We start from the raw sequence: 12,490 nt of genomic DNA on the forward strand, positions 1-12,490 counted from the left end.
TGAATGTGAACGTATGGAGACAAAGTGAGAGAACCCTGGGGGAATGTGCCTGTGTGATTTTACTCCATATCCCGGGATCCACCGCGGCACCGCCCTGTTATCTCACTGACGGTCTGCGGGGAGGCCTTTCCGCATCTAGCTACATTAAAGAAAAAAAAAAAACAACCCAAAAAACTTGAGCACTGTGTACATACGTGGTGGTAAGTGGATATTTATGTCATGTTATTTCAACTCGCAAACAGTATGTGTTGAGTAAAACCAACACAGTTTTGTTAGGGTTAGCGTATGTTAGTAGCCATCCTGGACTAGCTGTATCAAAGTGCTTTCCGGTGTCCCAGCCAGAGAGGAGCTCAGATTGGGGAGTTGATAGTTTTGTGCTGACGGCTAACATTAATATCATTACTATGCAGCCAAGTCACGGCTGGGGAAACTGAGGAGACTTGGGCTGGCTATGAGTTGCTACATGACTAGTCAGATTCCTAACTTTATTGTTAAATGATTAAAACCGCTAACTTACTTCACCTTGTCCAGACCGCCCTCCTTTGCTAGCTTAACTAGTTAAGTTAGCAAACGAATCTCTACCGGGAGTGTTAGCTAAGGCTGACTAGCTTGTTAGCGCCTCATTCCGCAGCTAACTTCAAATGACGTGTAGTTAACTTGTCGTACCATCTCCTGTTAACGGACCAGCGTGTCTTCTCTCTGTCTTATGCGTATCATCATCTTCTGTAATCGGCTTTAAGCTATTTCTGACAGCGCTCTGAGGCAATGAGTAAGTCATGTTTGCTTGCGAAGTTAACATTGTCTTGTGCATATACATGCTTTCTGGCTGGCCTTGAACTCGAGAGGTTGTTGAAGGGGCTCAAACATTTTAATTTGCATTTTAACAACGTAGCTGGATAATTTATGTCCTAAGTAAGGTGTGGTAAGCGCCACCTTAGCAAACGCTGGGTGGTTTATTAACGCTTGCGCAATCCTGTCAAATCCGAACCATGGTTTGATTTACACTGGGGACGCTTTACGTCCCGTTAGTATTAGTAGTTAGCTTTTATTTCATTTTCACTATAATATAAGATAAAATACCACAATCAAATTACAGTGCCATTTCATTATAAAGTTTAGAACTGTTTCGTTTTACTACAATCTGTTTCAGGACGCCTCAAGTGTTTCAATGGAGCTATCAGGAAGTACCACTAGCAACCATACCCTGAACTCAACAGGTGTTGGTTCATGGGAGATCAGTGACAAGGCCAAGCTTTGTCGCTTCCTCTGCTATGGCTCAGAGAGGGACTTGTACAGTACCAAAGAAAATGGTCGCATCAAATTGGAGAACACTGGAGCCCTGCAGTCCATGTTGGAGGAGAAACGAGGCGCTGAGGTGTTGGAGGAAATAAAAAGGTTCGCTCAGGATGGGCGAGCTGTCAGACTGGAGCCCTCCATTTTTGCCTTGGCTTTGTGCTCCCAGAACCCAGATGTGAACACCAAACAGGCAGCGTTCAAAGCCCTGAAGGATGTTTGTCGTGAGCCTGCCCATCTGTTTTCTTTCATCAAGTACAAGAAGGAATTAAAAGAGCACATGAAATGTGGGATATGGGGCCGTGCCCTGAGGAGAGCACTGTCTGACTGGTACAATGAGCAAGATGCCATGAGTCTAGCTGCTGCAGTGACCAAATGTAAGCAGAGAGAGGGCTGGTCACACCAGGATCTGCTCAGACTCTCCCACACTAAACCAGCTAGGGATGGTAAGTATAGAGACCCACGTCATTTAGCCTGCAGAATGTTAGAAGTAATCAGTTGAATAAATGTCTGCAGTTATCCAACTTTCTTCTCTGGGGTTTTATTGGATGTTCTCTGTTCTGAGCATATATGTGCATATTTATAAACTCCCCATGCTGAATTTTAATCAGTACAGTGTAAGTTTTTATTTTGTTTCACTTTAGTCGGTGCTAACATGCAATGCCCATCTCTTTGTGTTTTCAGCTATTGCCTTGATCAGCAAATATGTAACAAAAGGGTGGAAAGAGGTCCAGGTTGCTCATGAAAACAAAGAGAACGCCGAAGAGGTTATCAGGGTGCTTTCATATCTTGAAGTGGTGGAAAAGGTAAAGCACAGTCGGGATGAAACTGAGGTCGTCACTTTAATAGAGGAACACAAGCTTGAGAGGGAACAGCTGCTGACCGAGCATCTGAAGTTTAAACAGGTGAGTCTGTTAAATCATTTTTTTTTTTAAGATGCTTTTTGTTTTTTGTGCTCGCTTGTTTTATTACTAAGCACTTCCGTAGTTGTTATGCACCGTGATACTGTAGTAAGTAGTAATTAGCAGTTTCCGACAGATCAATTATTTTTTCTGGAAATAGGGTTATTAAAGCTGGTGGGACACGTACACAGGATGTCTTGTAGACAGGCCTGGTTGTTGTTTATAACATAGATCGTAGTGATAATTGATGAGATGAATTCAGTTTTTACACTTGGGATCTTATTAAAATTAGAAATGCACACGAAATAGTAAGATTTTCAGTGTTCTCAGCCCAAACTGGTGACTGACTGGGCTGAGAACACGTAAAGCAGCGCACATTCATAACCACAGTTTGACAAGTGGGGAAACTGCTCACACTGAGTGACTAGACCAGTGTCCAATGCAGAAAACCATGGGGAGATGACCACAAAAATGTTTAACAACAAATCTAATCACTTAAATCACTTTCACCCAGCTGAACATATGAAGCAAGAAAAGGCAAAGTGGCTAAAGCAATACAGAACTCAGAGAAGGTGCAAGCTAGCAGTGTCTGTATGAGCAGTCAAAGCTTAAAAACGGTTATGAGGAAAATTATGAAGGCAAGTGAAAAACAGATGGGGCTTGTGAAGTTCAAAACAAACTGGGTAGTAATGAAAGCAACTCGTATAGTTTTGTTTAATAAATATATTGTACCGGCTGTTGTTTGGTAAAGTAAAATATGCCATGTAAAGGGTGGTGTACAGCAATTTATTTTCAGTTTTGTTTTTTAATCTGTACCTCCTTCCAGTAGCAGCACAAATGATAGAAAAGTTTATTTTTTCAGTTCTCAGAAGCTTGTGATCAGCAAAAATCTCCCTCGGCAGTTCACACTAAAAAAAAAAAAAAGAAAATTGTATCTTTAATTCAAACAGAGCATTTAGAACAGGGGTGTCAAACATAAGGCTCGAGGCCCTGGAAGAGCCTGGCAAAAAGTCCAATCCGGCCCACTGGATGACCCGCTGGACTTTCACCTGTATTTTCATAAATTTTACAGCTTGTCCTGCTGATGAAGCCCTCCTACTCAGTCTTGCATACTACATCAGATTATTAAATGAACAATTAAATGACAGAAAAGTTCCTTTTTTTGGTTTTCAGTACTGACAAAAGGAATTCCTGCTTTTTACAGTGTGTCCACAGTAAAATAAATAAAACAACAAAAACTTTCTGCTTTATAATTACAGGACAGTCTGGTAAATGAGCTACCAGAATGTCTTTATCATGTAGTAAAACTGAGACGCCCTGTTGAAATTGCACCTCTTTATTTATATTGAAATATTGGAGGGATTAAATGTGCAATTACACGTAATTACACTGACAGAAAGGGGACTTTCCTAGGTCTGGCCCACTTAAGATTAAAGTTCTGTGTATCTGGCCCCTGATATAAAATAAGTTAAACATCCCTGGTTTAAAAAGTAACTGCTTTCTTGTTTACTACCTAAACACCAAATACCATAAATGATCTTTACTATCTCACCTCCTGAACTGCTAGGACTTTTTTTTTTTTTTTTTCCAGTTTTTGGGGGTTGGGGTGAGCCCCTTGTAAGTTCCTGCTCACTGCGTAAAAGTGTTCTCTGGAGGGGGGAAAAATCGAAACATTTCTTATCTGTAAAACTGCAATGTTCAGGTAGACTGAAGCCTAATGTAAAGAATGTGGAAATTTATTTTTCTACATCTAACAGGATGTGTGGTGGTTGTTTTCTGCAGGTATGGAGCGCTTTGTTGAAGGAAATGCCTCTCCATTCGGTGGTAAAGATGTTAGGTAGGCTGACATCTGGCAAAGTTCTTGAACCAGGAAGCTCAGAAACACAGTTTTTATGTGACAGAATTCAAAGTGAGACTGCACTAAAACAGGTAAGGCTCACAACTTCTACCAGAAATGTTATTTTGTTTTTAATTATGCAGAGGTCAATATTTATAAATTAAATGTCTCCTAAAATCACCAGGCAAAGATCCACCCTTTCAGTATACTTTTGGCTACAGAAAACTACAAAAAAGGCCATGGCTATCAGGGTAAACCAAAATGGGAAGCAGACCGCAACATCCTTAAAGCTATGGACTCTGCCTTTTACAAGAGTTTTATGGTATGTTGTTGTAATTTTCAAAACTTTCTCCAGTCGTTGCAGAAGATGTCAGCAGCAGTTGTTTAACATGAATGACCTGTTCTGCTGTGACTCTGTCCTCAGAATGTGGAGCCTGTGGGTAAATGCTTTGTTGTGGCAGTAGATATGAGCGGGTCACCGAGCAGCATTGTCCCAGGAACGTCGATCAGCACTGCTGCTGCTGCAGCCGCTATTGCCATGGTAAGACTGTACTACAGCCAGATGATGCCATCTGGTTAGTTAGAACAGCTGCATCTTCAAACAGGGCTCAGGCTGCCCCATCTTTAGAGAGATCCCGGGTGATGGCGTGGGACTGTTGACGCATACTGTGAATTCCCTGAAAATTCCTTTCTCAGTATGTTAGCGCATAGGGCCTAACAGTGGTGTACTGTGTGTGAATGTGCATGCAGGATAAAGGCATTTTAGTCAGGGTAACTAAATGGCTTTCTTTTGACCTTGGCTTTGACACAGATTTTAGCAAGGACAGAGGCTGACACACATGTGCTGGTCTACTCTCAAGAGGCTATGGTACCATTCTCTATTTCTGCTGACATGACTCTCAAAGAAGCAACTGATGAACTGGTTAAGGTAAGGATTTACAGAACATTAAAGGTGAAGAGAATACGAGCGACTGAACAGTTCCTTTCAGGAATAAGGTAGTTTTGACAATACACTATTTGTTACAGACAAGCAACTAGAGGCAGTTTTTTCTTCTTCTTCTTCCACCTTCACATCAAAGTACTGCAAAGCAGTGCTAGTTAGCTCATCTACCACCTGTTTATTGTCCTCTCACATAGAGCACGAGAGAAAGGGGTGCACAGCCATCAGGTAGTGCCTTTATGTTGCAGTTCCTGAGTGAGAGCAGAGGCTGCACCGTTCCCATTCAATGGGCCACAGAGAACAGGAAAGCTGTAGATGTGTTCGTCATTTTGAGCACCAACCCACTGTTGATGTTAACTGCCAGCCCGGTGGAGTCTCTGAAGAAGCACAGAGAAGTATGTTCGTTTTTTCACATCTGGAGTTGAATTAAATAATGGCCTTGTGTGGTAAAGATTGTTTTTGAAAATATACAATATCAAGCAAAGATTAACGGGATGGGGTTGATGTGCTATTTTTATTCACATTGTTCCATAGATGGCTGATAGGGCACAGTTAATTTTACAGCATTATAAGTTCTCCTTTAAACTCCTTTATCTAAAAGGTTACTTAAAATATGTACTAAGTAACGATGGCAAATGTAACATTTTTACAATAAACATGGTTTGTGTATATTCTCAACAGACATCAGGAGCTAATTCGAAGCTGGTGATGTGTGACCTGACTAACACTGGATTTGCCATCGGAGACACAGAAGACCGGGGTTTGCTGACCATCTCTGGCTTCGACCTTGGAGCTTTTAGTGTCATTCGTAATTTGGCCCAAGATCTGATCTGATAAGATTTCGGGGACTTTTCTTGAGTAATGTAATGAGTGTAGAATATGAAGGCAAAGAGTGGACCAATGAGGCTCATTTAGCATGTAGAGTGTCCCAAAACAGCACTAATCTAAAAGATGCTGACAATTTCAATTCCAGTTTTTCTTTGTTTTCTCTTGCTCACCATTAAGTCGACAAAGTATCCAGCGGGCTGGACAACACTTTGGAAATGTAAATTGCATCTATATTTTGTGAAAATTGAATAGGAAGTGATTAAGACATGGTATGTGTTTGCATATCATGTTTTTAAGAGTCTCTATATGATCAGCTGTTCAGTACTTTGGTGGATTTTGATGGGTCGTGATTTAAGTGGGGAAAAAATGAACCAATTCAACATTTGTAGCAAGAGGTTGTCAGGTTAAGTGGAACAATGCAGTTTAGGGTGTTTGCAACTGTAGGTTTACTTCGGGGGGGATTACCTGTAGTTTTCAACATGCATCTATGGTATGAGTTAGCAGGTTTGATGTAGAGATGCTTTAAACCTTCATTTCATGTAGCGTTTCTTAGACATACTTAACATCAGTGAAAGAGAAACCTGAAACAAAGCATACAAAGTCAATGGTAAAACTTGGAGTTGCTTTTTATTGTGTTAATTTCACAGATTTCTTAGATCAGAAAAGTTTTTCTTTAAGTATTAACATCTTGGATTCCTTTTACACAGTTTTTGCTTTAGCTTAGCCACAAATTTTAGTTGTTCTAACATTTGTTTGACCCTAAGCCCAGTTTATTGCTTTAAAGCTGAGTTTTTGGTTTTCTTCTTGTGAGATTATACTTTAAAAGAAATGTGGTGACACTTTTTATAAAGCAAATTTGGATTCAGTTTTAACAACACACTAACGCCAATGTTTGGGATTTTTTTTTTTTTTTTTTTTTGAAAATTTTGTTTCAGTCTGAATTCTGTGCATCAGAATTTACATTTTACTGTAATAAAGTATCTGGGAAGGACCAGTCATAGCTCTCTGATACCCGTTACCTTATCTTTAATGTGACATTGTTTGTTCTGCAACAACAGAAAACTGCTACATTTCCAGAAAACTTGATATGAATGAATCATTGTGAAAATTATTTGAATGTACTTTCATAAGACCTGTAACGGTCAATTTAAAAGACGTTTTATATTTCTCCAGACACAGAATAAACATGCACAGCTTAGAGAGTTTTAGAGCCAGGGCCTGTTAATTTTTGAGGAAATGTAAGCAAATGATTACAGTGGTGCTTTTCGTTTTAGTCAACCGTAATAATTACTGAGAATATTCAGTAAGCTTTACTTATCACGGTGTAATTTAGTCTTCATAAAAACTAAAAAAGAATACAACCCAAACTGACCATGTAACTGTGAAGGATGTTTGTCCCAACATGCTGATGTTTTCATTTTTGTAATTTTAAAGCAACATCCACAGTCTTTTTGGTCAACATATAAAATATTTATAACATGACTGTTGACACAACGTTTTGGGAGATGGACATGAGATTTGATAGTTCTCAAGTGTTTCACAACCATTCTCTTCTATCTGTCCTGCTTAACATGTACCTATTCACTGTAGCGGCGATGTAAAGCCCTTCCTAATAAACAATTTGCTGCTCTGGAAATTTGCGTTCATCTTAACAATAACTGCCTGAGTTGTTGGAACTGATACATAACTGTGATTAAAGTAAAGTTTGCAATTTAAAGCGGGTCGAAATCAGGCATCTTGAGAGGCCGCACGATGTTGATAACTGGGGGCCTTGCAAACACACTACAAGTGAAGTGGAAGTGAAGTGAAGTGACTACATACAAGTGAAGATGGCGGATGTGTTGAGTGTTCTTCGTCAGTATAACATCCAGAAAAAGGAGATTGTTGCTAAAGGAGATGAAGTTATATTTGGGGAGTTCTCCTGGCCGAAGAATGTCAAGACCAACTACATAATCTGGGGGTATGTCATAAAGCACCCTTTTTAATTATTAGTTAAACAGGGAGGTCTTTTCCATAGACTATAGAGCCAATTTTACTAGCTTTCATGAAAGCTAATGTATGTCTTTTAAACTTACCTCGAGAGAGGTAAAGCCAAACTTGTAGTATTGTGTAATGCTAATTAATCACGGACGTTAGCTAGGGAGCGAGTTGTTTCACGGAGTCAGAAATCTAAAGAGTCGAGTTGAAACACCTGTGTGTTTGTTCTTTTCTTTTAGTCCCAGGCATGACTATAAACATCTTTCTTCACCGTAAAAAAAGCAAACTTTGTGCATGTGACGCAGAAATTGAAGTTGCAAGGATAGATAGATAGATAGATATACACATATATACATACATACATAGTGATGCTTTTTTCTGAATACTATCGTCACGTTTATTGCAGAGATACTGTTAAAAAAAAAAAAAAAAAGAAGCATTTTCTAAGGACGGCGCGAAAAAAGGTGAAGACTAAAAGCCACCTCTTTCCAGTTGGTGGGAAAATGTACTATGTGGACCAATTTATTAATAAAATGGCAACACATGGGATTTGGTTGTTTAGGGAGAGGGGAAAGTTTGTGGAGGGATGGCAACGAGACAGAGCGAGCGAGTGAGAAAGAGAGCGATAGCGAGTTTTGAGATGTGAGAGATTTGTGACATTTAGCGTGGAGTGTGTAGTTAGTGTGTTGTGTAGTCGTTGTTTTATTGTGTGTCAGTGAGGGCACTAATGGTAAATGGCTTGTATTTGTATATCGCTTTACTTAGTCCCTATGGACCCCAAAGCACTTTACACTACATTCAGTCATCCACCCATTCACACACACATTCACACTCTGGTGATGGCAAGCTACATTGTAGCCACAGCTGCCCTGGGGCGCGCTAACAGAGGCGAGGCTGCCGGACACTGGCGCCAACGGGCCCTCTGACCACCACCAGTAGGCAACGGGTGAAGTGCCTTGCCCAAGGACAAAATGACCGAGACTGTCAGAGGCTGGGGCTTGAACCGGCAACCTTCCGATAACAGACGAACTGCCAACTCTTGAGCCACGATCGATGTTACAAAGGCAGATTACAATGTAAACACTGTCTCCAGGTGGAAAACAGGAGGAGTGATGCACCTCCTGTTGTCAGGCCTGCAGGGTTCATCCCTGTGGTGTTCTCTGTCTTGCGGCGGACAAACAAATTTTATTTATTTATTTATTTATTTATTTTTACTGGAACAAATAATTTGTGGGGATCTTATTGTGACACCCGATTGTTCTCTCGTTTTTGTTATAGAGGTGTTTTTAAATGGTTATATGGAAAAAAAAATGCATTGGCTGCGTTTTTAGATAAATAGTTTATAACTTTATTGTTTACAAAATTTGTTCATAAGTATTCAAAATTTACAATTTGCATTTCAGGTTATGAAAATAATTTACTAAACATGTCTGTGATTTTTATAGTTAAAAAAAAAAACCGTGACAAGGATTTTCTGTTTTTTGTGTGATTTCAAATCAGTTGTGTTAATACAGTATGTCAAAGAAAAAAAAACCTGTAAATTCAGACACGTGAGGTTGAGCTGAAAAGAATGATACCAAGCAAGGCAAAAAATAAAAAATGAAACAATTTGAAGGTGAAGTACAAATATAAAAAGTAGTCAAAAATGTCTAATTTATATTTTGGACCTCAGAGGGCTAACCCAACAAATCATGAAAAATTAGGTTTCAATTTTTGTTCATGACAGTGCAGATTTCTGACATTTTGTGGAAACTTAAGCGTGTAACAATTTGATTATTTCTAACAAAAATCAGTGTGAAACTGATGAACCACCCATGTTGTGTAGCTTTCTGTATTTTAGACTTATTGGTCTACATATTTATTTATTATACAGGCAATACAGTACATAGAATCCTAATTCATATGTTTTTATGTAACTGAAATGTTTAATTATGTGGGCTACAGAAAATAATTAAGTTATAGACTATATTTATATGAAACTTGTATACTTACTATATTTGAATCATTTTAATCGTATGTAACATGTGCATATGTGTTTTTAAAAAGGCTTTGATTTTGTAACACCTTTCTATACCACCCTTATGCCACCCTAAGAAAATTTCTCTAGATCCGCCCCTGGTCAGAAATCCAGAGAGTCAAGTTGAAACACCTGTGTCCCTACAGTCATGACTATAAACATCTTTCTTCACCGTGCAAAAAGCAAACTTTGGAGCAGTGCTTTAGCTAGCAGAAGAACTGTTGACAGTGGTTGATAAAGTAACTTTGGCTTTGTATTCAAGCTTTAATGCGGTTCACATCATTAAGTGTGCATCACGCAGTAATTCACTTAAAGTTTGTTAGTTGGAAAACTGGACACCTGCATGCTTTTTTAAAAATGTTTTGTGTTTGTTTTGATCTTTAGTACTGGTAAAGAGGGGCAGCCCAAAGAGTACTATACCTTGGACTCTATCTTGTTCTTGCTCAACAATGTGCACCTGCCGCATCCATCCTATGTGCGAAGAGCTGCAGTAAGTGCTCTGGAGTTCATATGAATCAGCCCAGAATCTGTCAGTATCAATCCTTCATTGCTTACCAACGTGCTGTTTGAGGACAATCCTGATTCCAGCCCACAATTTGTCATACATGTAGCATCTTGTTAACTTCAAAGGGTTTTGACTTTTATGATTGTGTGTTGTTTATAGACAGAGAACATCCGTGCTGTCAGACGACCTGATCGAAAGGGCTTGCTTACATATCTTAATGGCGAGAGCTGTAAGTAGCACTTGGACGCTGAGGGGGGAGCTTTCTGTGACATCTAGTACACGTGTTGTCATTCCAGGTTTTGGTTCACTGAAGATTTGCTTAAAATGTACTTTTTGTCCACTTGCAGCCACGTCAACGAGCATCGACAGAAGTGCGCCCATAGAAATAGGTCTGCAAAGGCCAACACAAGGTAAAGTAACAGCATTTTTACAATATGATGTGGAGTTTAAAGCTTCATAACTTAATGCTGAAATGTACATTTTGGGATTAATTACTACTTATAACTGCTAGTGCTGATATAAATAATGGCACATACACTGTCCTGTCGCTAATAGTAATATTTTTTCCAAATAATTTTTATTGAATAAGTGAGTTAAAGGAAGGTGGTATGAAGGAATTTGTTTCGTGCAGTGAAATAATGTTTTTTTGTTTCTTTTTTATTGTTTTTTTTTGTTTGTTTGTTTGTTTTTTTTAGGCATCTTCTGAAGCCAAAAAAAACAAGAGTTGAGGTAAATCATGTTACTTCAGATGTCAGATGTGGCTCATATTGTTCTCTGTGTGGTATCATTAGAAATGTGATGCTTCAAACATCCCCAACCCCCCAGTCAGGACATAGAAATTGACAAAGTCGGAATATTTTAACTTTTAGAATTTTCAGCAGTTTGGGCAGTTAAAGATGTTTGATATTATATCACATTTTATCCTGTAATTTGCTAATAATGTGAAAACTGCTTTCACCTCAAGGATGAGGAACGTGTGCGTCTGGCTGCCCGTCTGGAGGACCATAAAGAAGGCAATGTGCAAAGCTGGTGATGTGTGGGCTGACTTACATTGGAAAGTCCATCGAAGAAGACCAGGGTTTGCTGACCATCTCTGGCTTCAACCTTGGAGCTTTCAGTGTCATTCGTAATTTGGCCCAAGATCTCGTCTGATAAGATTTCGGGGACTTTTCCTGAGTAATGTAATGAGTGTAGAATATAAAGGCCAATTCAACATTTATAGCAAGAGGTTGGCAGGTTAAGAGGAACAATGCAAGAGTCACAGTTTTAGGGTGTTTGCAACTGTAGGTTTACTTCAGGGGGGATTACCTGTAGTTTTCAACATGCATCTATGGTATGAGTTAGCAGGTTTGATGTAGAGATGCTTTAAACCTTCATTTCATGTAGCGTTTCTTAGACATACTTAACATCAGTGAAAGAGAAACCTGAAACAAAGCATACAAAGTCAATGGTAAAACTTGGAGTTGCTTTTTATTGTGTTAATTTCACAGATTTCTTAGATCAGAAAAGTTTTTCTTTAAGTATTAACATCTTGGATTCCTTTTACACTTGAATCCAAATTTGCTTTAGAAAAAGTGTCGCCATATTTCTTTTAACGTATAATCTCACAAGAAGAAAACCAAAAACTCAGCTTTAAAACAATAAACTGGGCTTAGTGTCAAACAAATGTTAGAACAACTAAAATTTGTGGCCAAGCTAAAGCAAAGACCGTCAGTTTTAACAACAGACTAATGCCAATGTTTGGGATTTTTTTTTTTTTTTTTTTTTGTGTGAAAATTTTGTGTTTCAGTCTGAATTCTGTGCATCAGAATTTACATTTTACTGTAATAAAGTACTGTAATAAGCTTTACTTATCACGGTGTAATTTAAATTAGTCTTCATAAAAAAACAAACAATAAACTGACCATGTAACTGTGAAGGATGTTTGTCCCAACATGCTGATGTTTTCATTTTTAATTTTAAAGCAACATCCAGTCTTTTTGGTCAACGTATAAAGTATTTATAACATGACTGTTGACACGTTTTGGGAGATGGACATGAGATTTGATAGTTCTCAAGTGTTTCACAACCATTCTCTTGTATCTGTCCTGCTTAACATGTACCTATTCACTGTAGCGGCGATGTAAAGCCCTTCCTAATAAATAACTTGCTGCTCTGGAAATTTGCTTTCATTTTACCGATAATTGCCTGG

The 12,490-nt window shown here is 38.8% G+C and overlaps 2 protein-coding genes across 4 annotated transcripts; both read left to right on the top strand.

The window, feature by feature from the left end:
• Positions 1-52: 52 nt before the first annotated feature.
• ro60 (Ro60, Y RNA binding protein) lies at positions 53-7,436 on the top strand. 3 transcript variants are annotated; one of them, XM_019348030.2, is made up of 9 exons: positions 53-200; positions 1,151-1,739; positions 1,978-2,198; positions 3,978-4,124; positions 4,217-4,354; positions 4,457-4,573; positions 4,844-4,960; positions 5,170-5,367; positions 5,654-7,436. In XM_019348030.2, the coding sequence occupies exons 2-9, from the start codon at positions 1,169-1,171 to the stop codon at positions 5,804-5,806; spliced, it is 1,662 nt and encodes a 553-aa protein (XP_019203575.1). In that variant the 5' UTR covers positions 53-200; positions 1,151-1,168; the 3' UTR covers positions 5,807-7,436. The 3 variants fall into 3 exon arrangements, with proteins under 3 accessions (XP_019203575.1, XP_019203577.1, XP_019203576.1); XM_019348032.2 differs by having other exon boundaries at positions 5,221-5,367; XM_019348031.2 differs by lacking the exon at positions 53-200 and adding an exon at positions 258-769.
• Positions 7,437-7,557: 121 nt separating this feature from the next.
• On the top strand, positions 7,558-12,460 carry LOC100706579 (parafibromin). The gene is made up of 6 exons (XM_019348035.2): positions 7,558-7,760; positions 10,179-10,284; positions 10,459-10,528; positions 10,647-10,709; positions 10,995-11,028; positions 11,264-12,460. Exons 1-5 carry the CDS (start codon positions 7,630-7,632, stop codon positions 11,003-11,005), a joined length of 381 nt encoding a protein of 126 aa, XP_019203580.1. The 5' UTR covers positions 7,558-7,629; the 3' UTR covers positions 11,006-11,028; positions 11,264-12,460.
• Positions 12,461-12,490: the final 30 nt, after the last annotated feature.

The sequence above is a fragment of the Oreochromis niloticus genome, linkage group LG18 (genome assembly GCF_001858045.2).
Source record: "Oreochromis niloticus isolate F11D_XX linkage group LG18, O_niloticus_UMD_NMBU, whole genome shotgun sequence".
NCBI classification, from domain to species: domain Eukaryota; kingdom Metazoa; phylum Chordata; class Actinopteri; order Cichliformes; family Cichlidae; genus Oreochromis; species Oreochromis niloticus.